Source organism: Amphibalanus amphitrite, unplaced genomic scaffold (assembly GCF_019059575.1).
Source record: "Amphibalanus amphitrite isolate SeventyFive unplaced genomic scaffold, NRLGWU_Aamphi_draft 000493F_arrow, whole genome shotgun sequence".
Taxonomy (NCBI): domain Eukaryota; kingdom Metazoa; phylum Arthropoda; class Thecostraca; order Balanomorpha; family Balanidae; genus Amphibalanus; species Amphibalanus amphitrite.
The window spans coordinates 282,794-310,392 of NW_024881987.1; the positions used below are offsets into that span (position 1 = coordinate 282,794).

Sequence of the window (27,599 nt, forward strand, 5' to 3'; positions counted from 1 at the left end):
ACACGACATCATTATCTCTCATAGCAAGAACTCACTAACCGCTTCGTTGACAGCGAATTCATTTATTTTATTTCATTTCATTTCGGCCAATCGCATGGACTATCGCACTTGTATGGGCTTGAAAGTCATCTCGGAGAACAAAAGGAAGCCTATAACAGCGCTCACTCGAGCAAGTCGCGCTATGGAAATGCAGAAGTAGACGGGACGGATTAATGCATGTGTATAAGTCGTGAGTTTGAGTGTTCACACCTCTAGTATGACCTGAAATGGTCGCTCCTTCACCTCAGGCAGGCCAAGAGGCGCTCCTCTGCCTCTGCCGAGCTGAGGTGGGCGTCCGTCTGGCTCCGACGGCCAGAAATTGGCGTCCATTGAGTTAAAACGTCGGCCGGCTGCGCCGGCGGCGGTGCGGCGCGCAGCCGGTCGTCGGCGCCGGCGCCGGCCTCCGCCATCGATCGCCGACCGGCGGTGGCACGACGGCGGCCCATCGAGCCGGCCGACGGCCATGGTGCTGGCACCCGGTGACGGGCCGACGCGCCGCTGACGCCCACTGCTCCGTGCACCCGCGGCCGTCCCGTGCACCCGCCGGCCGTCCAGTGCACCCGCCGCGTACCCAGTGTGACCGTGTCCGGCCCTGGCGGCCCAGTGACGGTGACCGTGGACGGTGTGATACGGCAGCTGAGGAGCTCACCCTCCTGGATCGGCCGGCGGTGAGGAAACGCTTTGATTTGGTCACACTCTTGTCATATTGGCAGATGATGGAATTTAGATGGACTGCCGAAGAATGCGTACGTTGCTTGAACAGTGCTTAGGATAAAGGGAAGGGGAAACGGGATGGATATTGAATAATAAGCGCCAGACCTAGAAAGCGATGGAGCCTTGGAAATGGACAGATAAAATCGGAACTACACGTAACGATGGGATAAAAATAGATGGCACCGAATAAGAAGCTTTTTGGTACCGATCAGGTGTTGTGTGTGACACATAACTCTTTGGTTCTTCGTCCGGGGAAACTGACACCCCGGAAGATGCTGTTTGAGTTTCGGGGACAGTTGAAAATCACTTGGAGCCAGGTCGGAGCTGTTAGATGGTGGAGGGGGAGGGGGCGACGGCTCTTATTCTCAGCTTCCCCGCGCCTCGCTTGTGCTTGCTCTGACATGGAGTCTCTGACATGCCGAAGAATGAAGGATGATATGTTGGATGTCGATCCGAGTCGTGCTCGAACGAGCAGTGCACTGTGCAGATATGTAGGTATAGGCCGCAAGTGCAATAATCAGCCGTAACGTCCGCAGTATCGGAATCAATACTTTGTAGGGAGACGTTACCTCTAGGGCAAAATCGTATCTCTAGGTCTCACAACTGGCATAGGTACCTATCTCAGGCTTTCGTAAAGGTCACCTGAGGTCAGGTCGGTCAAGTGACGTCACTATTATAAGTCAATGGGAAAAATATGAAACTGTGCTATGTATTTTAGCAGGTCGTAAATGATCTAAGACTATCTCAAACACATAAAATCGTGAGTTCGTACATTTTGTGCAATTTGCGAGGTCCAATAATCAAGATTGGCATTGTTGACCTTATGAACATAGTGACGTCATTTATGAAATTACTATATTATAATGTTCAATGGGATTTTCGTCAATAACTCCCCATCAAATTGAGCCGAAATGCAGCATGGCATCCATCAACCAGCCTCAGCGTTGTGACTAAGGTGGCTTTGAGATAACCTTGAACTGACTATGAGGTCTACACCCTTAGTTGACCTCACCCAAACAATAACAAATCATTCGAAGCGCCGGAGCATGACAAACATAATGGCACAAAACCGCGACTCTGCAGTCGCTTTTGTCGATTTTTTTCATCGAATGCCGAAGGTATCTTGGGGTACTTGACCTGACATCAGACAGAGGGCACCAGTTGACCTGAGACTACCAGTTCGGCTACCAAACCAATCACTGCGTCTTGTAACAACACACACGCTCTGTTTTTAAGCGAAATCTTAGCTCAGTTAGAGCCAGGTCAAACGTAGAGGGGGTTTCACCCTCTCCCCCCCCCCCACTCACACTCGGTGTGTTTGCAGAGTGCGGCCAGCCTGTTGAACCTGTCGGTACGTCGAAAACCAATAGGTTCGGCGAGAGTTAAAGAAAATATTGCACTATCGACATGTTTCATGTCAGTTCACCTGTGAGGTCAAAATAACCTTATTTGGAATGGATCGTTTTTCTTGTTTTAACGTTACCATTTGGAGCTATTTCTGACATCATTTATTGACCCTTAACCCGCGCATGACTGGGGTATTTTTCCATAACGCGAGTAGTGACGGGGGGGGGGGACTCTCCAGAGCCCCCCCTCCTATCCCCGAAACTACTGGGCCGATCGTGAAAATTCAAACGGCGTCTGATAGCCCTGGAAAAACTGTCGAGCGAAACCTATTTTCATTGATCTCGAGGTAAACGATGACGTCACAGGTCAGGTCAAAGTCAGGTTTAGCCTGTCCCGTAGCTCAGTTGGTAGAGCATCGGACTCCCGGTAGTGAGAGCCCGGGTTCGAGACGCTCCGGCGCTCGATATACGAGACTCCTGACGGGGATGGTCTGCGGTTGGTGGGAGCAGCCGCAGCCAGTTGAAGTCAGTTGAGTGGGACAGGCCGTGTCCGGCTTTGAAGGGCACGTTAAACTTTGGCATCTAAATTCTCCCGTTACCCGGAATTGCGCGATCGGACGGTAGGGGTCGGGGTCTACGCAACAAGCTCTGCTTAGCGTGGGCTCCGGCTCTGTCAATCCGTCCATTCAAACATTCGAGCTAAATTTAAAAAAAAAAAAAAAAAAGTAAAAATTATCGAATTTTTGCTAGTTCACAATTTAGGCTCTGACTGCCGGACTGCCGGTCCGATCAGGCTCATTTTTGGTTTACGCACTCCTTAACGGATGCCTTAGATAGGTACCCTGAGGGTACCGAACTTTTACTTCGAATTGTTAAGGTCAAGGCCAGGTCATCCTAGGTCACGAAAATTGTATATCATGTATCGGTCACGTGACGCATGTTTTATGGTCCATTTTACTCGTAGATTTCGAAAATAGTGTTGTCTGTGTCATTTGAGGTCATTGTCAGCTGAATTTACCGGAGGTCAGGTCACTTTCAGGTCAGAAAAGGTCAAATTTTGAAAATGAAATTTTTCAACAAAAAAAGGTGCCTATCAGATGCAGTTTGAGCTCAGGAACACGATGGTGCCATTTATATTGCTGTACGACTTCAGAAACGTACTGAAAAATGGATTTGAAAAAAAAAAACATTAAATTGTAAAATTTTGACAATAATGCGAATAACTTAGCTATTTTTGAAGACATGGGGCTAAAAATTGCAAAGGTAGTTCATCGGTGTGTGTTATATCACATATATTCCGGTTTTTGCGAAAAATCAAAAACTTTTTGAAAAAAAAATCCATTTTTTTTTTGTAATTGTAAATACATATTTTCAAAATTTTCGAAATTTAGAAAATACGAGATAGCAGTTTGATAGCTACGTGTATTTGTAGTTCACTCATGCAAAGAAAATGGATCTAGCTTTAAAGGTAGTGTGCCAGCTTTCCTGGACCGTATGGAGTTAATGGCCCAGATAAGGAGAACCGGATTTTTAGAACTTATCCATACCTTCAAAACTCATGGAAACGCCTTAAATTCTTCAAATTTTGAGTACCCCAGTGCAAAATTCGCCCCGACGGGTTGTCGGTCGTACCCCAACCACATTTCACACCACTATGAACAATAAATGCACACACTGAAATCGCTATTACCGATATGCTCATCCAATCAAGTTTCGATAAACCCGTTCATCATCAGCTCCTGCGGTTTCGAACACGCCTGTTAGGTAGTGCGGTAGACCACGCCCAAAGCCAGGGCCCCGGTAACGTGAGGTAGCCGAGTCAGGGCAGCGTGCGCTGACCCAAGCCGGAGCCGCGCGTCCTCCCGGTGTCATGTGATAGCCCGGGGCTGCCCGCGGGGATGCGGTAGACCGCGCCCCCGGCTTGGGTCAGCGCACGCTGCCCCGACTCGGCTACCTCACGTTACCGGGGCCCTGGCTTTGGGCGCGGCTTCTGCTCATACTTTGTGGTGCGGTGGTGGTGCGTCGGGCTGCGCGCTCTGACTTCGGCCAAGAAAAATGCGTCAGCTGATCATTGTCATTTCTGCCACTTGCGTGTGGTGAAATGGGGTCATGACTTATGAGACGGCTTTTTCATATCAATTATTTTACATAAAATCATATTTCAAACCATAAATAATGTTCGACAGCCAAATAAAAGAAACAATACCAATACGGGCTTACAGTTTAAGGCTCGACATTGTGTTGTCTACGATTAGACAGCTGATAACTCATTCCCGTACGTCGTATGGTCGTAACACTATAATGACCTTTGCTTATTGTCACAAGTGCGCCGCATTCGCGATTGTTGCCGACGCCTGTTTGCAGGTGAGCCCACTACAGTTGTTAAACATATCTAAAAACCGATAAACTTTTAGGCGAAAAAGGCACTATTCCAGGCCCATTTTGTATTTTTTTTGCGATATTAGGTAAAAACAGAAGCTTCCTATCCTAGGAAAAATAAAATGGGAAATCTTTCAAAGGTGGCACACTACCTTTAAAACTGAGCTCTTGAGAGCGTTTGCCGTAATTCAGTATTTTGCATGAAAATCGGCCGACATGACGTCACTCTGACGTCATTTCCGGCCAAACTATGGTAGCTAGAAAGTTGAACTTTTAACACAAGGTGTCAAGTTGATGCCTCTGAGGGTACCGCAAGTTTCGTGTTGATCCGTCCAACGGTTTAGAAAATATTACTGAACAACGGGAGGGGGCTCTGCAGAGCCCCCCCCCCCCCCCCCACAGTCATGCGCGGGTTAATACATATTTACATTTAGACTGATGTATGTATTTGATGATTGTGTATATTTGTTTTCAGAGCGCGGAAGCGGTGGCCCCGATGTGAGGGTTCTGCCTAACAATCGGTCTCCGAAAGCTGCCACCATTCTCTACACCTTCCATTGGTCCATATTGCGCAATGGGTCGGACCAGCCGGCAAACAGTACGTGCTCTAGATATATTGGCTTCGCTTGATCTTTCTTCCCTTTACCTGTTCATGCTCTTTTGCTTATGTCTGTTTTGTCATTTTATTTATTTTGTAAAACTGTTTGCTAGGTATCCAAGAGAGAATGTAGTATGTACGAACTGCAGTACTTCCCAATGAGTTGACTGGCGCGTTCTTAACCTCACATCTTCCACCCATCGCAGGTGACACGGAGATGGGAGAGACGAAAACGGGCTCCCGCGTCATGAGCACGTCGGGTCGCTCGACGGCCGCCTCTGCTGAGGTGAGCTCTCTGTCGGCCGCCGAGGGCCGGCTGGCGCCCGACTCGCCAGCCACCTCCTCGGACACGGTGGAGCTCGATGAGCGCTCCGGCGAGATGGTGCAGGTGACGCTGGGCCACCCGTCCGGCGGCGCCGGCATCGTTTACGGGCCGCCTCCGCCCACCCTGTCCACCTTCTCCGCGGCGGCGGCGGCGGCGGCGGCCGCGCGCAGCCGGCCCACCAGTCTCGAGCGCGCCTCCAAGAGTCGCCAGCAGAGCCTGGAGCGGCGGCCCGGCTGCTCGCGCTCGCAGAGTCGCCAGTCGCACCACAGCGTCAGCTCGCAGCTGTACGGCGCCGGCGGCAGCCAGTACGGCGCGCAGGCGCACTACGAGGCCAGCTACGACCCGTTCGACGACCCGGCCGTCGAGGTCGCCATAGAGCCCGCAGGTGGGTTCCTTATGGGCCGTAGAGCCTATCGATGGATACACGGTCGCCATCATAGAACCCGCATGCAAGTTTGTTCGGGGTAACCAAAAATGGAAGAGCCTGGCTTCCACCACTGCACTCATGTTGTATGGTCTAAATTCGCTGGGGTAGATCTGACAGGCCTATAGAATAATTATTGATTTCCAAGGGTGATAATCGTTTTAAGCGGTACTGCGCACGTATAAAACAGAGCAACTTCTACCCTTAGCTCTCTCCGGCCCTATCGCTTTTATAGGGGAGGGTGGGTGCGACTACCCTTCGCCGTTCCTCCCTAATTGAGCTAGACTTTCTCGGAAAAAGTGAGTAAGTGTGCCGTTACGAGGCGTACTGATTGGTATCCAATTAATTTTTAACTCTTCACTTATGAAGGGCAGGGTGAAGTTGGATGGACTACTCCACTCGGTTTTCCTCGTATTACTCCCGTAATATCTGCGGGTTACGACGACACCGTCTCTACTCTCGGTTTAATCAGTTTTACACATACACTGACAATTTCATGAACCTGAACTAAACGACCTTTGACTTCTGACGTGTTTCTCGAGACCGTTAGGCCAGAATGGTGACTCGGCGTGTGTGGACGTAAAAACACCCTTAGAGGTAATTTTTAGCTGATTTTAAATTTGTCATTCATTTGAGCATTTTGGAAGTAGTTTGTAAGTCCTGTTGTGAAACATTCAATATGGCTAACACCTACCCAGAATAGCCGGCCTGATGGCTGACCTGACCTGAGCCTGACCTGACCTGACCTGACCTACCTCAAATAAAAATACATCGTGATTTAAAGACCGAAATCCAAAATTCAGGATCAGGGGCCGAAAATATCACAAACAAATTTCGCTGCATGAAGTACTATAAAAAGTACATATATAGCAGAAAGTACACATATGTGATTGCAGATTTGGATTTTTCGTGAGTTAGGTCACTGCCCTGACCAAGTTCAACCATTGACCTAGGACATTAATCCGCGCTGGGCTGGTGCTCGGCGCCACCCGCGTCGGGCCAGTGGTGTTTGAATTCATCTCCATGTCCGCTAATTCGGGTCTCAAAATCATGAAGAAAGGGCCTCAATAAATGTGTAGGTCAGGTCAATTGTCAGGTCACTAAAGGTCATCAAATGTCAAATTTTGCCTCTTTTAGCACTTGTTTACCAATCGGCCCATAATTAGGTAACGAATAGGAGCTACAAAGCTGCGGAAAAGCGCACCCAACAGCTATTTGAGGGCTCTTTCTAATTTACATTTTCATATTTGACCTGACGTTAGCCTTCATGTATAAAAACTGTCCAATATGAATTTTTTCGTTTTTTTTTTACTCTAAGTAAGCAGGGCACTTACTTTATAGGTATCGTGTTCCTTTCGTCGAGACGTCTAATGAACTCTAACTTGACATTAAAAGGTCATTTTTAAAATCTGACCTCAGGTCAAGCTCATGGGTGCATGTCATGGTGCATGAAGGTCATGGTGCATATTAATCGGTTTGTATCGTTGAGCTGAACACATCCAAGGTGTTTTCATTGTTCTATCATGTTCCTATCAAAAGTTATCGTCAAAACCTGCTGGAGACCTTTACTGACTTGAGATGACCTCAGGGGCATAAATAGGGGCTACTGGGTGCAATATTCAGGTTCACTAACCGCAAACTGTTGGAAAATTTTGTCAAACACTATTTGTTAGAATTATGTTTTTCAGTGGAAAAACAACTGGAGTCACTTCGTATACAACATTACCCTGTTTTAGTCTTACAAAAGTATTAACGTGTTTACAATGGTTTTCGTCCGAAAACGTCGCAGTTCAAGTTCATCCCATTGACTTATTTGGCCTGACCTTAGTTCACTGATTTCGAATATCCGAGATACACGTTTTGGAATTGGATATCATGTCACTCTTTCAATCTCTAAAAGCTTCAAAGCAGTTATTTGGTGTAAATGTTACGATCATGAAATTGTTTATGGCTGGATCATTTAACATGATCTGGTGACCTGACCTTGAGCGACCTGGGTCTGAACTTTTCGCGGCATGTGTTATAAGATGCAATTCCGCGCGGGTTAACCCGCGCCCTGGTGGGGTCTGTTTATAACGCGACCTGGTGGGGGGGGGCTATTTTTTGCCCCCCCCCCTCGTATCTCCGAAACTACTGGACGGATCCGCAAAATTCAAACGGCATTCGAAAGGCCTGTCAAATTTGTCGAGGGAAACCAAATTTCATTGACCTCGGGGTCACCAACGACGTCACAGGTCAGGTCAAAGATAAAATGTTTCACCGTTCACGGGTCTTCTAGGGAATGCGCTATAACACCGAGGAAAACGCATTTTGTCGAGAATCAGCGATAGGGCGTCAGTTGCCTAGTAGATATGTTGCTATTAGAGGTCACTGACAATACCAGGTCACGTCACAGGTCAGGTCACCAAGGGTCACAGGTCAGGTCACATGAGCCCAACTTTACTAAGGTTGTGTGATGCATGTTTTATGGCCAATTTTTCATTTCCAACTCAATGGTGTTGGTTATAAGACTATCAGGTAGGTCACTTTCTGGTGAAGTTCAGGTCAAGGTCAGGTCAAGGTCAGGCCAAAAAAGGTCAAATTTTAAAGTTGATAGTTTTGCATAAAATGGGTATTGATTCGATGCAGCTCGTCACGGGGAGTCTAATGATGGTCTTTGTTTTGCGCTACGGGGTCTAGAATTGCTAAAAATTGAGTTTGAAAATTTGACGTCATCAATTTTGAACAGTTTTTTCACTATAACTTCGCCAAAAAAAGAGGTATCAATCTCAAATTTGGTATTTGGATGGAAGGCGGTAAGGACTATCACATATATTCCGGTTTTTGCGAAATTCAAAAAACTTTTTGGATTTTTCGATCATTATATCCAAAAAATCTATTTTTTGATTTTTGGGGGTCAAAATCCAAAAATTTCAAAAATCCGAGATAGCAGTTTTGTAGGCCTGTCAATTCTACAGCTTTTATGTCCTTATCATTTTTCTGTATTTGCAAAGCTATAGGCCTGACAGCTCTTCCCGCGAAACCCTTTTTTGGGTCGAAAACGGCAGAACATGACGTCACTCTGACGTCATTTCCGGCCAACCTATCATAGCCTTTGGAAAAAAATTTTGGTCACCATGTGTAAAATTGATGTCCGGGAGGGTACTGAAAGTTTGGTGACGATCGGCGCAGCGGTTCTGGAGATATATCGAAAAGTCTGGAGGGGGGGGGGGCAAAAATAGCCCCTCCCCACCAGGTCGCGGGTTAATAAGAACGCTACATAGGAAAGCAATGAAGCCGCTTCATCTCACAGGCTCTGTGCTGCTTTTACTGATATTGGTCCCAGAATCGGATTGATAGAGAAGGATTTTATATGATCCCGCCGGCCACTTGTATTTTGCGAATGACAGATGCACTGTAGATACGGATGAACGCAATACTTCCGCATGAGATGAGGGGTCGCTGTTCGATACTATGAAAAGCTGGGTTTTGCTGATCACAACGTATTACAAAAGCATTTACTTGAGCAGCATTATTGACATGTGTCGAGCTGGCCGCCATTAAACTGATTGCGCGGTCAGCTGATGGCGATAAGGTGGCGCGGGCTCCTGTAGGTATATACCGCTCAGCTCAGCGCTGCGGGCGCAGTCCACTCGGAGGAGGAGGCCGGCTGACGCTCCGGTCTGCCCGCGGCCCAGATCGATCAACGTTCTGTCTCCGGGAGGGGTGGACGGCCCCGGCTCCGGCGGCCGCTGCACAATCATCATAGAGATGGCGCACAGACGACATAAAATGGCGCGGCAGCGCCGCCGAGAGGACAAAACAATGACATGTCTGATGGCTATCGTATGTATGGATATGGGTAAACGCAGGGGTGGCGCAAATCTGACACTATAGGTACTACTGTTTTCCGTAGGTATTATGTTCTTAATTCTGATAAATATGTATTTCATAATGAAATGTTCATCATGCGTTGAGCATTCGGTTCCTTTGTGCAGGGATTCCACACGCTCACTACAACCAATGTTTGAACCCGAATCTATTGGACTTGAGGATCGACCTTCTTTCTAAAAATAGATATATTAAAAATAATGCAAATATTGTCTGAACTTTAGATTTGTCCGAGAAACCACTAATTTTCAGATTGCACGGAAGGCGATATTACAATCAAAGCACTCAAAAGCAAGCCAGGTCGTAAATGTATTGAACTTTAACGCTTTGCCGAGACGCATCATGAGGTAACTTTTTTAGACCGCTCAAGTGTAATCAAATTAAGAAATTGGCAAGCATTAACCGTGCACCACCTGGGTTTTTCCTTACCCACGACAGCTTGTTTTTGGATCTGACCCCCCCCCCCCCCTCATCCACCCCCATCGTCGGTTGCGGGTTAAAATAATAAATTGCTCGGCAAGTGACTTCAGTTGGTCAGAAGATAGCAAATACAGTACTGATGCAGTGGTAGATTTCAGTACCACGGGTAACACAAAGCGGCTTAGCACAGCAGCGACAGCACGGATGCACAGATGCACCTATGGTCCAACAGATAATACAGTACCCCAGTCATAGTTGGTATGGATCGTACGACATCCGAGACCGACACCAATCAGCCATTCATAGCCCAGGTCCCGTCACTGATCACTCGGTGATGACACCAACTCCATCCCACCTATATCACACAACAGAGCACAATCAGCACACAAGGAGCGTCGTTCTCAGTCGGTAGACATTATCTGGCTACGGTCCAAGTGCAACACTGCATCCAAAATACCCCTTCACTTTTGCGCAGAAATCGGCATCAATACGTGCATTACGGTTCCATAAATCAGGCCGTAATCGCGGCTGCAACAGACGGTGCCTGACTCACAGGGTAATAAATGTAGCGTATTCCTGTCATATTTGCGAGCCCGGCCACTTTGCACCTTATGCACCAGCATAGGGCATTTTTCCCTTATGAACATACATACTAGCGACAATTGAACGTAAGGCATTTGACAATATTTCATTCAGATTACCGTATCATTTCTATAAGACACACGATCGCAGCCTTCGTCCATTCGATAAATTCTGAAAACGGTTTCGAGTATTTAGTACCCACTGAGGTTACCCAGGTACAGGGCTTGTCTCAGCCTGCGTGTTACCAGTAGGCATCCTTTTTCCAACACAGTTGGGAATATCTTAAAGGCTATGTTATCGGTCTCTCGGAAACCATAGCAGTTAGCACCGAGACGCGCAAAGCTTCCCGCCCCAGATTGTGCTAGCCTTTGTCTAACTGTTGCACCCGGTTAGTGGCGATTGGTGAAGGTTTATAGCTGGCCAAAAACAGAATTGCTTTTGGTTCCACAGTGGGGCGGAAAATGTGTTTAATGTTTGGCCCAATTGAAAGAATTGAGCATTGCGTTTCCCAGTACTGCGTTTATCGATCGATTGATAACATAGCCATTCGATTTACTCTCTGTTTTATCGAGGAAAAAACAGTTAGGTACCACGCAGTGAGAGGACCATGCACGTGGCCGTCCGGCGTTTACGAACTGACAGCGTTGGCTCCCCTCCCCGCTACCGCTATGGGGGAGGGGGCGGAGGTAGAGGGAGAGAGTCCGTCGTTCGGCTGTGACCCAGCCAGGCTCTGCCCCAAAGGCATAGGGAAGGGCAGGTCACTGGGTGCAGTCGCCGGGTTACTACCGGGGAGGGGGAGCGCGCCGAGCTGGCACCGATCTGCGCCGAGAGAGAGAGAGAGAGAGAGAGAGAGAGAGAGAGAGAGAGAGAGAGAGAGAGCCAGGGGGATTGAAGAAGAGAGAGAAAGATGGAGAGAGAGAGGATTGAAGGAGAGAGAGAGGTGTAAATAGAGAGGACGAGATAAAGAGAGAAAGTGAGTGATAATTGGTAATTGGAGAGAAAATGGAGAGAGGGGATAGAAATAGACAGGAAAAATATAACAAGATAGTTGGAAGGAAGAAGCACTTAAACCCACACCAGTCTGTGTTCCAGGCGCCTACCTGAGCCGATCGGAGAGCCACGCAAGCCACGCCAGCCACGCGAGCCACGCCAGCCACGCCACGTGTCCTCCAGAGGCGCTGGCCGGACCGCACCACAGCCACTCCAGCCAACGGGACGAGAGTGGCCGGCCAAAGCCGCCCGCCACCTTCAAGGTTAGCGCTCGGCGCACTGCTGATTCACAGAGGGACACTGCGGTAGTGTGTGACGTACCGCTACACACAATACTCACCGTCTCTACGGATCTGGGATGGGTTAGAAAAATTGCGGCCGCCGGCCACGCATGATATTGAACATATGATAGGCTTGGACGTTTTGTGGTAACTAACACTTTTATCATTGCTTAATAACATAAAATCAGCTACAACAAAGCGCTGTAATTGAAAAAGCAGACCTTGGTACGGAGCATGGGTGGGCTTAAAATCCACGTGTAAGTTACGCCTGAACTACCGTTCCTTATTACATAAATTATGTTGTGAAGTATGTACATGTATGAAGAAAAAAAATTATATCAGAAATAAACATCTGTCTTCGCGCTTAGCTATCCACGCCGCTTTGATTTTGGCCTGACATGACCTGGTAGGCTACAGCCCCGTTGTTGACCGGAGCCTCTGTCACGTTCAGGACGATCTGAAGCGAGCCCCCATAGAGGGTGCCAGCGGCACGGACCAGGGCTACACGGCAGATGACGAGTACGAGGAGAGGACCGTCAAACAGCTGCTCAGAAGGTGGGTGTGGGAAGGCGTTCAAAGGCACAACCAGACGGGACCGATGGGGTGCGACAGTGTCTCCGAGGCTACGACTATGTTAGCATTTCCTTACCAATTCCTCATCTTATCTCTGCATGCGTGCGTGCTCCTTCGTCTTTCCCGCCCCGTCCGGTCCCGTCCGGTCCCCATCCTGCCTCCGTCCCGTCTCAGTCCCGTCTCCATCCCGTCTCCGTCCCGTCTCCGTCCCGTCTCCGTCCCGTCTCCGTCCCGTCCGGTCCCCATCCTGCCTCCGTCCCGTCTCAGTCCCGTCTCCATCCCGTCTCCGTCCCGTCTCCGTCCCGTCTCCGTCCCGTCTCCGTCCCGTCCGGTCCCCATCCTGCCTCCATCCCGTCTCCGTCCCGTCTCAGTCCCGTCCCGTCTCCGTCTCGTCTCCGTCCCGTCTCCGTCCTATCTCCGCCCAGCCTCCTCTCCGTCTCCGTCCCGTCTCAGTCCCGTCTCCATCCCGTCTCCGTCCCGTCTCCGTCCCGTCTCCGTCCCGTCTCCGTCCCGTCTCCGTCCCGTCCCGTCTCCGTCTCGTCTCCGTCCCGTCTCCGTCGTCCGACCCACAGAGCAGATGATATGAGGGCCCACCCACTGCGCGACTCCCTTACGACGGAGCTCAGCCAGCGCGGCATTATTGCATTCCGCTCTCCCTGCGAGGCATGGCATATCGGCGTGTCATAGCGGCGCCAGACGACAGACAAACAGACACGCATACACACACAGCGCCACTGCTGCACTAATAAAACGCAGTTCACACATGACCGTCAGTCTGTCGGTGTCGGGCCCGTCACCGTCGACCTGACGGCCTGCAGCCCGTCAAACGAGAGTTGGGATTTGGTAGCTCCCATTGGCTGCCATATATTGTGACAGAAATGGCGCACCATTTTCGAGATGGACGCAGATGGGGGAAGGGGATGGGGGAGGGTAGAGGCCGAGAAGTTAAAAAATATTCTTTGAATTACAGAAATAAAATACCACGCTTTTACATTTTTATGTCAAATAATGCTGCAATTTTATTTTAATGAAAGACACATCGGTTCGCTAACTTAAATCAGGGAGCGAATCTCAAGATATCGTGCCGTAATAAACACTTCAATCTCCACAAATGGATAGAAAATGATATAAAATATCTTTAAAATGCATTTAACCCGGCCGGGCCCGGGGGGTAATTCCAACCACCGCAGCCCGGGGGGGGGCGTTTTTCGCCCCCCCTGTCTAACTCCGTAAATAAGGGAGCTAGGGAAACAAAAGCGACACCAAACGAAAGGTCCTTACGAGACGATTCTAAAGCATCCAAAATTTTTGACCTCAGGTCAATTTTCAAGGTCAGAGGTCAAGGTCAAAGGGAAAAACCGGCACATGTGTAGTGACCTCAAAGCAAGCGTTCTAGAGGACGGCAGGATACATAAAACCGGCAAAATTGGGTGTCCAACGAAAGAAGAGAATCTAAAGATTCCGAAAATGTGCTCAACATCAAAGGTCAAGGTCAAGGTCATGCTCAAAATTGACCTCAAACTTTGCACTTTTTCGTACATCTTGCGTGCTAACTTCCAAGATGTTTTGAAATGTTTTGAGGCTTATCAGGTCCCTATTTGTGGTTCATCTTACGATACAAGGCTGCTCAAAGGTCAAGGTCACAGAAGAGTATCCTTGCTAGAGGCTATTTCACTTATTCAAGTTAGTAGTCATAAATAAGACAATTTGGCCATCCGGGGGCTCTAAATGAAGGCTTAGAGGAAAATAGATGCCAGATTCGTGATCAGCGGGTACGAATCCATCATAAACGACCTTTCATGTGTCAAGGTCAACCAAAGGTCATTCGAGGTCACATGAGGTCAACATAAAATTTGACCTTTTCCAAACAAAATATATATCATTCGACGCGGCTTGACGAGGCGAATACGATGGTACCACTGCCGTAGCTCTAGGACCATTTTTGCCAAAGTTATTTGCGAAAAACTAAAACCACATTTCGGGGTCGTTGACCTGACCCCTGACCTCAGGTCACCAAAACTATTTTTATATTTTTCTCTAGGTCAAACGCTACACAACCGTGCTCGTAATTTGTCTTTATCTCTAAAACTCTATTTTTAGCAGCTATTTGAAGTTCGCGTCTGTGACGCCGAAGTTTGCCGTGCAGGGGTCTAGAAAAATCGACCCTGTGACGTCATCAAGAGGGCTAGGTCCAAATTTTTTACTTCAGAAGATGTCAAATTGATGGGAGAAAAGGTACTGAAAGTTTCGTTTTCCTATCCCTAAGCGTTTGGGAGCTATCGCAAATATTCGCCAGGGGGGGCGAAAAACGCCCCCCCCCCCGGGCCCGCGAGGGTTAAGCTTCATGCTGCATGATTACGTTCCTTTTCCTCTTCCTCCAACACGCAGACATTCAAACCGACGGGCCCGTCACCGTCAAAAGTTGAACATTGCTGAACTTTCCAAAGCGACGGCCGTCAGGTCCGGCGCCGGCGCAATCAGCTGTTGCCGGCCGTCAAACGCTGCCGGTTCACACATGCCCGTCGACCTGACGGCCGTCGCTCCGTCGGTTTCGGCCGTTTTGACGGTGTCGGGCCCGTCACCGGCAGACCTTACGGGCAAGTGTGAACTGCGTTTAACACATACCGACCGATCATGGCGTATGCATTATCAGGAGCGTTCTGTTAGGTAGGATCTAACTCGTATCCCTGGCTCTCTCCTAAGCTGTGACTCCACTTATGATGAGAATTTGGGTCATCACAACTTTTACATAACCTCCCCGCCCAGTCATTGGCAAGCATATAAACCCCAATTTTATATCGGGATCGGTCCTTCTATCGCACCTTCAATATTTACTCGGTAGACATTTTTCGCCTTTCTTGTCTATAGATGTCCAATGAGCCGTCAGCATATCGAGCTGCCCCAGTTCCTACTAACCTGAGCCCAGCCCTACAGCTCCGAGTGCCCTACCCGCAGCGGCAGCGACCGAGATAACTGAGACAGAACGCGGAGGACTTGCCGCGCTCAGCGCAGGCCATCAGTCAGAGTCTATTAACGAGACACAGCGCATATGCCCGTAACGAAATTCCCAGAAAACGAGCCGCAGGAGGACGCAATAATATCGCTGATGACGGTGATGACCATGGTCATCTTCGGGGAAAGAGAGAGAGAGAGAGAGAGAGAGAGAGAGAGAGAGAGAGAGAGAGAGAGAGGAGGAGGAGGAAGAGAAAGGATGGGAGAGACGATGACATGAAGATAGATGAACACGTTGAAAGATGATTAGGCATTAGCCAGTCAGGCAGTAACAATTTAACAGACCGTCATGCGTTATATGTAGATTACATAGCGATGCACGGAATTATCAAGGACGTGTTTCGTCACGGTAGCCCGGCAAATAATATGCCCCATCGAATTCCTATGACTTGCTAGGCATGGCGATATTATATTTTGACGCTTTTTTTCCGTTGTTCCAGAGCTCCAAGTGGTGATTTCAGGTTAGTTCTGATTCATGTGTCGGTAAATGGTGCATTACATATTTGCCACATTTCGCAAATGCTTATATTGCGGATGTTGACGTTCAAGTGCCTTTCAGATCTTATGTCGATTTCTCTTGTAAACAAATTATGCTAACCGTCACTTTTAACTAAAAGAGCGGTCTGTCGTCTGTATGCTAGTCAAGATACCGTCCCTGAAATTCTCTCTGCGTCAACATATCTACAGCGTCTACTGACTGCTGTTTCAGCACGGGTCAGAAGGGCGGCAGCACCCTGTCTCGCCGCATGTCGGCCAAGCTGGACGGCCTGTCGGACGACCGCTACATGGACACCAACGAGACGCTGCTGGTCATCCGCTCCCAGCTGCACAGCCTCACAAAGTCGATGGAGTCGTGTCAGAGCGAGGTGGGTGGAGAGGGGAGAAGAGAAGGAGAGGGAGAGAGAGGGAGGGGAAGGGGAGATAGAGCGAGGAGAGAGGAGAGAAGAAAAGGTGAGGGAGAGGCGTGGCCAGCGAGGGTGAAAGAGAAATAGGAGGGAAACAGGAAGAGATGTATTCGGAAGAGGTGGATGGGTGATCTGGCGACGCTTCCTTATCGGAGAGAGCAGAATCGTGTAGAGGTTTTTGTTGTTTTTTTTTCGACCGTGCTGCTACCACTTAGGAGACATGGGAAATAATGGATTACATAGACTAACGAGAGGTGGGCTACATGAATTATTGAAATAATCGAAATGCTGCTGCTTCGGGGGAGAGCTTATGTATGGAAACGTGTTGGAAGATAAACATATTGTCAGTGATGGTCAAATGTATGGTCAGCGATGAAACCCGATTAGCTGTTTGTTTGTGTTTGTCCGACGTCCCGATGGTGTACATAAGTGTGTTTGTCTGAAGCCCTGTTTTACTTGTTTCACTGTGTTTGATGACACACCAGCGTTTTTTTTTTTTCGCGACGTCCCTCAGGTGACCGAGGTTCGGAAAGACGTGCACATGATCCACCACGAGATCGACCAGCTGCAATCTGCCAAGGACGAGATGCTGGACCTGCGGGACTCGGTGGTGCGCCTGGAGCAGCAGCAGCGCCGCAGGAAAGCGCGCTCCATCGACCAGGTGAGGTCGCGACCGGTGCTCCGAGTGAGAGGAAAGATAGGGATAGGTAGTGTAAAATATGGGGGCTAATATGGAGGCTGTGCTACGGCTGTCTCAAAGGAGGATGAGGCAGGACGGAGGGACGGTGTGATGTGGTCTACAATTTAGTGAACAGCTGCAACGGAAAAAAAACAGACAAGGAATTATATATTGCGTAGCTATTTTGTATTGCTATGTTATAGCTATTTTGTATTCCTATTTTGAACTCCCATATTATTTTTTTTTTTTTGTATTCGGGCAGAAATTACTGACTGTAGAACTGAGTGTTCCGGAAAGAAGTAAAATTGTTGTGTGTAAGTTCCGAGGTCCCTGCCTGGCTGCTACCCGGCCCGGGGTTCTCTCGGCTCGTTAGAGCCGCTCGCGGCAGTCGGTAGGCTGGCGCTCTTGGCACCCGACGGTGGCTGTCGGATTACATCGCCGTACGCAGAGCTGGTCCTCGATGGAGCGGCTCCGACTCCCCCTCTCCTCGCTCCCTCTCCGCCCCCCCCCCCCACCACCACCGACCGCCTCCGGGGCTACGCTAATCCGACAGTGGGGACAACGAGGGAGATGTCTGTCGGTCTGTCGGTGTGTGTGTCGTCTAAGTGCTTTGAGGGTCGCTACGGATTTTAGGTCGACTGAATTCGTAGAATGGAAGGAGGTCAGGGTCACTAACGTATGTATGAAATATCGTGTTTTGTAAATAACGGAGGCCGAGCGGGGGCACAGCGGAAAGATGCGATAAATGGTTTGGTAATGAAACGATTAGCGCACGGGTGAATTAGCCGTTTGGAAATATTGGTAATGCTGCAATGCAGTAGAGGGAAATTCCCATCAGCGATTGATGTTAAGGAGCGTTTTCACTCGAGACGTTTTTAGGAAATGACTGAGTTAACCGTTTCATTGGTTCTAAAAGGAAGTTTTTTCTCTTCATCTAAACATCGGTGCTTTGTTATCCAAATATCGGTTCCTCGATAGAAATGCTTCGAGGTAATCCTCGTCCCATCTGACGTACTTTCTGCTGTTTTCCAGGGTCTGACGTGTTTCCTGGTGTCGGCCATCTTTTCGGCGGTGCTGGGGATGTTTCAGTTCGGCTACAACACGGGAGTCATCAACGCGCCCCAACAGGTCAGACCTTCCATCCTTATCGACATCAATTCACGGGTGGATTAGAAGACATCGTCGCATAATGATAGTTTTGGATAAATGTGTCAACATATAAAGAGACAAGCAACACTCGTAAGATAATCAAAATGACGAAATCTCACAGTTTGTGGAATTTCCATTATTTTGTAACCATCGCTGATATATTAATGGTATAGCTGATGGTAATGCATATTATGAGGGAATGAAAGAACGTTCCCATGCTCTGCAATTGTAATGGTCTCACGCTTCTTAGTTCCTGCTGTTTCTTTGTCACTGACCCTGTCCTCCCCTGCGCAGATAATCGAGGACTTTATCGCGTCGGTGTGGCTGTCGCGCTACGAGACGGAGATCGCTCCGACGACGCTCGACTTTATCTGGTCGGTGGCCGTGTCGATATTCGCCATCGGCGGCATGGTGGGCGGCTTCTCGGGCGGCTACATCGCCGACAGATTCGGCAGGTCAGCACAGTCGGCAGCACTGATGAGTTGTGTAGGCACATGTGTTCGCCTTTTGTCTGTGGTATGTGCCGGTGATGGCTTCCTTAACGTAACGTATCTTGCAATCGAGAAATCTGGATGTTTGCGGTAAAAGTTAAACATTTGGCTTCACAGTTGTCCTGCAATCCGGAGACTTGGGCCCCACCATGAAAATCATTGCGCTTGTTGAACGATTTAGCTTACTTATCAGCCAATTATGTTACTCGTGATCTATTGCATTGTTTGGATTTTACAGAAAAGGGGGTCTGATTTTCAACGACTTTGTGGGCCTGGCGGGGGCGACGCTGATGGGTCTGAGTCAGATCTCCTCCTCGTTCGAGATGCTCATCATTGGACGGCTCGTCATCGGATACAACTGTGGTACGTAAAAATCCACACGGAATAATTGTAAAGAGTACAACTGCAATATGTCCCAAGCACAAATCTCCATTGATATATAGCCGCGGTTCATTCAAATATTATGCTTGCAAAATAAAAATTGACTCGGAAGGGGACACAAAGCGGCATGAACGATGGAAAAAGTCCTCTACAGATGTAATGCCTGACTTTTGTTGCCGTGCTTAGGTGCGACCCGTGCTTCACAATCGTACGTTGTCGTGTGCTCAGAAGTCAGAGGTCCGGTGCCCAGGTATGTGTCTCAGACGTCTGAGATCACTCCAGTGAACCCAATGTGTTCTCACACCTCACACTTCACAGGTCTGAGTACATCTTTGGTCCCGATGTATGTGAGATGTCCGAGATCGCCCATTGAACCATCTTGCTTTCACAGGTCTGAGCACATCTCTGGTGCCCATGTATGTATCCGAGATCGCCCCAGTTAACCTGCGCGGCGGCGTGGGCATTGTGAACCAGCTGGCGGTTACCATCGGCCTCCTGTTGTCACAGGTAAGTACGGTAATAGATGACGCCCGTGTGATTACTGGTCATTACGTGACCTTCTGATTAAATAATAAAACACGTGATTAGTCTAATCATTATAGTAAATGTGTGGGTTTTTACTTTTTAGGGGTTAGAGGCGAATCAACGGCGATATAATTCTCATTATGCGCTCATTTATGTAGATGTGTGCCTATCAATGCAAACACAAATATTAGTAAGAGTAACGACGTAATGCATCATGAGAAAACGATGATTTCGTGGTTAATCACGCCGTGGTCGTTCTGCATTGACCCACCTAACGGTCTGTTTCCCACACAGGTGCTGGGCCTGGACCAGTTGTTAGGCACCGAGGAAGGATGGCCTCTGCTGCTCGGTGAGTCTGATACAACCCATGGACGTGATTACAGCAGTGCGGTGCTGTTAATTAGACGAAAGTGCAAACATTGACGTGTTTTATCAATGCTGCAGTATAGGATGAAGCATTACGGACCGTTTAGCCGCCTCAGTGAAAAATAGAGCGGTAAGGTCACAACTGCGCTCCATAAAGCAGATAGGCATAACATTTCATTGGTAAATGTCGTTGCTTGTTTACGGCTAAATGTTACAGTAGGCGGAGCTCCCTACATTCAAATCCATGCATTGTAACTCCTTGCCCGTGTTCTGACCCTCGCAGGTCTGGCAGTGTGTCCGGCTGCACTACAGCTGCTACTGTTGCCCATGTGTCCCGAGTCACCGCGGTATCTTCTCATTACCAGACAACGAGAACAAGAGGCCAGGAAAGGTACAGTGGGTCTATTTAAGATCTCCAGAGCCACCACGTGGCGCTACGGTCGGGGTAGGGCGAGTCCAAATCCGGAGGGAAGTGAGGTCACCGGTCATTGTGGGGGAAGGAGGGAGGGGGAGTGACGCGGTATCACGGCGCATGGGGCGTGCGTAGCGCCGGGAGTGGGCCGCCCGCCACTGCGCCGAGGCTGAGGGGAGGGGATGATGGTTGCGAGTGCGTTCACTCCGGTATGGTGGTATCCTGTTCATGTGGAACCAGCAAGAATGCGACTGAAGGGAATCATTATCTCAAACAAACGGACAAGCGAGAGGCAGCGCCAGTTCCAGCCAAAATCTTGAACAATGATAATTGAAATCTAGGACGTATTAAAAGCATGCAACTATTCAGTCGATAGTTGCATGATGACAGTCTTAGGCTTTTCTAAAATGTTATTTGAGTTGGGTATTTTTTCATTTGGCACGTTCAGTTTTGATGAGTTTATCGGGTCGAAAAGAATCCGAAAAGAAAGAGTTAAAATTGCTCCAGAAAAATGACCAAAAAATATTTTCTTAAAAATGAAACTAAGCTAGACATTTATAAGCGAAAATTTTGACTTTTTTAGAGGATTTTGGGGAAAGATGTTGGCGAAAGATGTCATCGTGCTTGTCTGTGTTGCAGTAGAAGAAAAGGTTTTGGTTCGTGTCCAGATAAAACCAGACCCGGGAGTGGGGCTCGAACTCACGACATCGCGTTCAGCTCGCAGGTGCCCCAACCTAAACGCTACGAGCACCTATCGCCCTGCGCAGCTTGCTCAGTGCTACGGCTATAGTTCGGCCAAAGTGTCTGACGTCTGTCAATGTCACGAGGCGAAGCCCCTAGGCAAATGTCCGTCCCGGTAGCTCGGTCGGTAGGGCTTTGGACTCCGTGTGGTGAGAGCGCACGTCCCGGTTGCAAAAGTCCGGGTTCGAAACACGACGTGTGCTTGACGTTTTTGAGCTCCTGACGGGTATGCTTGTGGTTGGTGGCAGGCCGCTGCCAGGCGAAGTCAGTGAGGGGATCGGCCGTGCGCGGCTTTGTGCGCACGTTAACCCTCGCACGACCAGGCCATTTCTCATAACACGAACGACCAGGGGGGGGGGGGGTTGTTACGACCCCCCCCCCTGGCGTTTCGAAACGGAAGGTCGTAGAGCTTATCGGAAAAAAACCAACGGATTGCTCTCAACGAGATCTCGCGATTGGTGGTATATTTTTTGGTCCTAGGTCAACATTTGACCTACTTTTGACCGGTCAAAGGTCAAATTTTCGGAAAAATAGACTTTTTTTCAACTTTCGGCGGCGATTGCGGCAAAACGGTGGGAGATATCGACTTGAAACCTTCACTATCGTGTTCCTTGATCAATTCTCTATCGTTTGGTATGTATTTCGTTTCCCTAGCTCTAAAAATGGCGCGTTGGGAGCGCCGGAAGTCGGCAAGGTCACAGTCGGCGGCAGAAATTCGAAAAATCAAAATTTAAATTTTTGAAATCTGATTGTATTTTTGGATTTGGGAGGTCCATTTGCTCCCTATAGAAGCTAATATTGCTGCATATTCCCATTGAGGTGACAAGAATTAGCAAAATAGTGGTTCGGGCGCTTTTCAAAAATAGTACCGGACGCTGTTCCTCTTGTGACGTCATAGCTCCGTGACCTGACCTGACCCGGTCAAATTTCTTATACCATATGATAGCCAATACTTGCCCCAACATGCATGGGAAGTTTCATCACGATCTATCAACCGATGTCCGTACCACCGGCAGGAAACCTCGGGCGTTGGCACTCAGTTTGTGAAAATCCGGCCGGAGGCTGTACCTCTTATGACGTCATAACTCCGTGACCTGACATGACCCGATCAATTTTTTTTCGGCAAAAGATGCGCAAAGGTTGCCCCAGAGGGCATTGAAAATTTCAGCCCGCTACGACAAGCCGTTTAGCGTGCACTTTGAAAAAACCTCAGGGGGGGTTGATACAACCCCCCCCCCCCCTAGGCGTTCTAGGGTTAAACTTTGGACTCTGAATTCTGCCATAGACCAGGAATTGCTTGATCGGAGGGTAGAGGGTAGGGTCAACGCAACTAGCTCAGCTTAGCGGGGACTCTTTCCTTATGATTCCTTTCATTCAAAAGGTTCGGGCCAAATATATATTAAAAAAGGGGGAGCCGAACCATGTTGGGTCGGGTTGAACCCGGAATTGGACCTGTGTCTTACACGCAATCATGGTCAGATAAAACAGAGGCCAATTTCGGGTCAAATATTTTTATTAACTGATCTTGTTGTTTTTTAGCTTACACGTATAATAACTTTAAGCTTTTTTTTAATCGAGACTTTATGCACAAAAATGTGGCATTCGTCCGCTTTTCCTCATCTCCTCTCAGCGACTTGATTTGACCTTAACTCTTACCAGCAAAAAATAAATCACCTGCGTGATAATTATTTGCCCAAGGGCGCTCTACGGAAGAAACGCCAGCCGGTCAAAAAATTGGCGAACGATACGATATTTCTAGTGCTTGAATTATATTCAATGAAAATTTCAGGAGACATAAATAATATTAATCCTTCGGGCGCTCGGAGCATTCGCTAGCATTCCATTGCCAGCTGCATTACCAATATCATATTTGCATTACTTTGGGTCATAGATAACATGAACTACCTGGATTGGACACTCGTTTTTGGCGCGAAAAATAAGAGGCCACTTTGGCCTCTTATTTTTAATGACGGATTTTTAGTCAGTATTTTGAGAGGCTGATATCTCAGCAACCGCTGGGCCGATTCGCCTGCGGTCTTTTTTGTTGGGTAGCTCCATCCTTTCTGCCCCGCAATTCACTTATCGTGATGCATTCAGGTGACCGTCGTGGCACGTGGCACGTGAAAAGTCGGGATGTTCAAGTCGCTCTGCTGGAGTAACAATTTTGAGAGGCCTATATCTCAGTAACCACTGGGGCGATTGACTTGCGGTAACTTTTGTAGAGTAGCTGTATCCCTTCTAACAAACATTGGATACTCTTGGTGCACGTGAGTGACCCCCGCTGCACGTGCAAAGTGCAAAAAACAGAAGAGGTGTTCAATTTGTTCCCATTACAGTAATTTAGCAACTACTGGGGCGATTTCGCTGAGACTTGGCATTCATGTAGGCAGTAGGCACCCACCGGGCAATGCATATCCGTATGTCATGGTTGGGGTGCTATTGCACGTGCGCACGTGCAGGGGTCGCTTCCAGATCTCGAGAACGGCTGGACCGATTGCGCTCAAATTTGGTACGCGATTAGAGACCGGTGAGAAGGGTGCCGTGCAAAAGTCAGTTGGGACCCATATGGCACGTGCGCACGTGCAGGGTGCCGCTTCCAGATCTCGAAAACGGCTGGGCCGACTGCGCTCAAATTTGGCACCTCGCAAGAGACCAGTAAGTAGAGTGCCGTGCACCGGGTAGGTTGTAGCTCTGCGCGTGCTCACGTGCTCACGTGCACACCCGTCTGTCATATCTCAGGAACGGAGTGACCGATTGCAATGAAATTTGGTGTGTGATTGGATGCTGGATGTGTATGAGTTTTTCTAAGTCGATGTAGGTGAGGTAATGCACGTGCGCACGTGCAGGTGTCGCCTCCAGATCTCGAGAACGGCTGGACCGATTGCGCTCAAATTTGTCACACAATTAGAGACCGTCGAGAAGGGTGCCTTGCGAAAGTCAGTTGGGACCCATATTGCACGTGCGCACGTGCAAGGTGCTGCTCCAACATCTGAAGAACGGCTGTGTCGATTGCAGTCATATTTGGCACATCGCAAGAGACCAATAGGTAGGGTGCCGTGCACCGAGGAGCCTGTAGATCTGCGCGTGCTCACGTGCGCACGTGCACACCCATCTGTCATATCTCAGGAACGAACGGACCGATTACAATGAAATTTTGTGTGATTGGATGCTGACCGTGTATGAGTTTTTCTAAGTCGACGAAGGTGTGATAATGCACGTGCGCACGTGCACACCGCACGCCCCATATTTACAGCTAAAACGGACAAGCCGATCTCAGTAAAAACTGGTGTGCGATTCGGAAATAACAAAGTGCATTAATTGTGTGCTCTAGCACTGAATATGCATGTGCGCAAGTACACACCCAACAGCAACAGCTTAAAAACTGGAAGGCCGATTTCGATCAAATTTGCCGTGCGATTAAGGGATAAGATGACAAAGTTAATTGACTGTGTGCATCATAATGGGTGTGAGTATGCACATATGAAGGTGCACAACCCATTTTTAGAGCTGAAAAACGGGCAGAGGCTGGTGGTGATCAGATTCGGGTCATATTAATAATAATAATAATAATAATAATAATAATAATAATAATAATAATAATAATAATCGATTGCGTAGCTCGCTCAGACTAGGGATTTCAGTTAGGTCAGGTATATACCTGACCTGAGCGTACTACCCAGCCTGAGTGAGCTACGCTATCGATTATGAACCGAATCTGATCACCACCTGCGTGCTCATTTTTCAGCTCTAAAAAATGGGTTGTGCTTATTCACACTTATTCTGATGCACACAGTCAATGCAATTTGTTGTCTTATCCCCTAATCGCACGGCAAATTTGATCGAAATCGGCCTTCCAGTTTTTAAGCTGTCAATGTTGGGTGTGCTCGTGCACGTGCGCACGTGCATTATCACACCTTCATCGACTTAGAAAAACTCATACACGGTCAGCATCCAATCACACGCCAGATTTCATTGTAATCGGTCCGTCCGTTCCTGAGATATGACAGATGGGTGCGCACGTGCGCACGTGAGCACGCGCGGAGAGCTGCAGGCTCCTCGGTGCACGGCACCCTACCAACTGGTCTCTTGCAATGTACCAAATATGATTGCAATCGACACAGTCGTTCTTCAGATGTGGGAGCGGCACCTTGCACGTGCGCACGTGCAATATGGGTCCCACCTGACTTTGGTAAGGCAACCTTCTCGCCGGCCTCTAGTCGTGTGACAAATTTGAGCGCAATCGGTCCAGCCGTTCTCGAGATCTGGAGGCGACCCGTGCACGTGCGCACGTGCATTACCTCACCTTCATCGACTTAGAAAAACTCATGCACATTCAGTATCCAATCACACACTAAATTTCATTGCAATCGGTCAGTCCGTTTCTGAGATATGACAGAGGGGTGTCACGTGAGCACGTGAGCACGCGCAGAGCTACAACCTACCCGGTGCACGGCACTCTACTTACTGGTCTCTTGCGAGGTGCCAAATTTGAGTGCAATCGGCCCAGCCGTTCTCGAGATCTGGAAGCGGCACCCTGCACGTGCGCACGTGCAATATGGGTCCCAGCTGACTTTTGCACGGCACCCTTCTCACCGGTCTCTAATCGTGTACCAAGTTTGAGCGCAATCGGTCCAGCCGTTCTCGAGATCTGGAAGCGACCCCTGCACGTGCGCACGTGCAATAGCACCCCAACCATGACATACGGATATGCATTGCCCGGTGGGTGCCTACTGCCTACATGAATGCCAAGTATCAGCGAAATCGCCCCAGTAGTTGCTGAGTTACTGTAATGGGAACACATTTAACACCTCTTCTGTTTTTTTGCACTTTGCACGTGCAGCGGGGGTCACTCACGTGCACCAAGAGTATCCAATGTTTGTTAGAAGGGATACAGCTACTTTACAAAAGTTACCGCAAGTCAATCGCCCCAGTGGTTACTGAGATATAGGCCTCTCAAAATTGTTACTCCAGCAGAACGACTTGAACACCCCGACTTTTCACGTGCCACGTGCCACGACGGTCACCTGAATGCATCACGATAAGCGAATTGCGGGGCAGAAAGGATGGAGCTACCCAACAAAAAAGAGCGCAGGCGAATCGGCCCAGCGATTGCTGAGATATCAGCCTCTCAAAAGACTGATTAAAAATCCGTCATTAAAAATAAGAGGCCAAAGTGGCCTCTTATTTTTCGCGCCAAAAACGAGTGTCCAATCGAGGTAGTTCATGTTATCTATGTTTGGGTTTATCATAGTTGACAGTAGATGAACCGGCCACAGTAAACCCATGCCTCATTATCCTTTCCTCCAAGCAGCCAAGCTCGGCCGCCCCGGCCCGGCCCACCACCGCGATATGGAACAGCACTGAAGTGCGCCATTTGCCTGCGGCAGTGCCCCACCGCGCCGGGGCTGTTTGACAGGTCACCCGCACCGTGACCTCGCCAATCGCCCCCCCCCCCCGCCCACCTCCCCATCGGGCCCAGCTCGGTATTGACCTCCCCTTGAATTTGGCATGGACTCGACTGAGGCTCAACGCCATCTAGTAACGTCTGGAGATCCTTACTAGATCCACTGTACGCAGAAAATGAAGAATGGGAAATATACCGTCTACCGATGTTGGCACCTTTGTATGGTCGCCATGTTTGCTCAACACTGGTCACCTTTCACGTGTGACCTATGTGACCCGTGACCTATGAGCATCTGACTCGTGACCGTTCTGACCTCTGACTGATGTGACCTCTGACCCGTGACCTTCACCCCGACAGCGCTGCGCCAGCTGCGGAACACGTCGCACATCGAGGACGACGTACAGGAGATGAAGGCCGAGGACCGGGCGCAGCAGTCGGAGGCGCGCATCACCATGGTGCAGCTGCTGCGCTCGCCCTCGCTGCGCGCGCCCCTCATGATCGCCATCATCATGCAGCTGTCACAGCAGCTCAGCGGCATCAACGCGGTCAGTGAAATCGAGAGGGGCACGGGCAAAGACGGGTCACCGGCTGGCTGGAGCTAGGAAATGAGTTGGTCGGGACGCGGGACCGGCTCATCACAGCGACAAGATGCCACCACCAGTGCAGTGGTTCTCTCTCGACTCGGTAGATGACGGTAGGGATAGACGCCTGAATCTAGACTGTGCCGCCGGTCTGGTAATGCCGTTTACGGAGACGAGACCGTGAGGTAAGACAACAAAAGCGCTAGATTGGACACATCTCACTTATGATTCTGCAAAAATGAAGTATTTGGATCGCTAACGGTAACATCGTCCGACGACCGACACCAAATGTACCGACGGGCGGTATTCTTAGTTACAGCTATTGCCGATAGATGGCACTAAAAGCGGACGCCTGAAGGTAGGCTGTACCGCTTGGCTCAGTCACAGTCTGTTTCAAAACGGCGTAGGGGAA

General features: G+C 49.0%; 1 protein-coding gene across 4 annotated transcripts in view; it reads left to right on the forward strand.

The window, feature by feature from the left end:
- The first annotated feature begins 521 nt into the window (after positions 1-521).
- The window catches only part of LOC122392618 (glucose transporter type 1-like), a 33,260-nt gene continuing 6,182 nt past the window's right edge, over positions 522-27,599 (forward strand). For 2 of the 4 annotated variants that reach the window (XM_043387672.1, XM_043387673.1), the window contains exons 1-15: positions 524-707; positions 4,954-5,076; positions 5,283-5,786; positions 11,790-11,950; positions 12,420-12,523; positions 15,994-16,014; positions 16,263-16,419; positions 16,973-17,119; positions 18,170-18,265; positions 18,581-18,741; positions 19,016-19,140; positions 19,550-19,665; positions 19,978-20,032; positions 20,333-20,440; positions 26,964-27,151. In XM_043387672.1, coding sequence (XP_043243607.1) covers positions 5,294-5,786; positions 11,790-11,950; positions 12,420-12,523; positions 15,994-16,014; positions 16,263-16,419; positions 16,973-17,119; positions 18,170-18,265; positions 18,581-18,741; positions 19,016-19,140; positions 19,550-19,665; positions 19,978-20,032; positions 20,333-20,440; positions 26,964-27,151 — 1,932 coding nt within the window. In that variant the 5' untranslated portion in view covers positions 524-707; positions 4,954-5,076; positions 5,283-5,293. Of the gene's footprint in view, positions 708-4,953; positions 5,077-5,282; positions 5,787-11,789; positions 11,951-12,419; positions 12,524-15,993; positions 16,015-16,262; positions 16,420-16,972; positions 17,120-18,169; positions 18,266-18,580; positions 18,742-19,015; positions 19,141-19,549; positions 19,666-19,977; positions 20,033-20,332; positions 20,441-26,963; positions 27,152-27,599 lie in introns of all 4 variants that reach the window. The other 2 variants (XM_043387671.1, XM_043387674.1) reach the window with 2 other exon arrangements.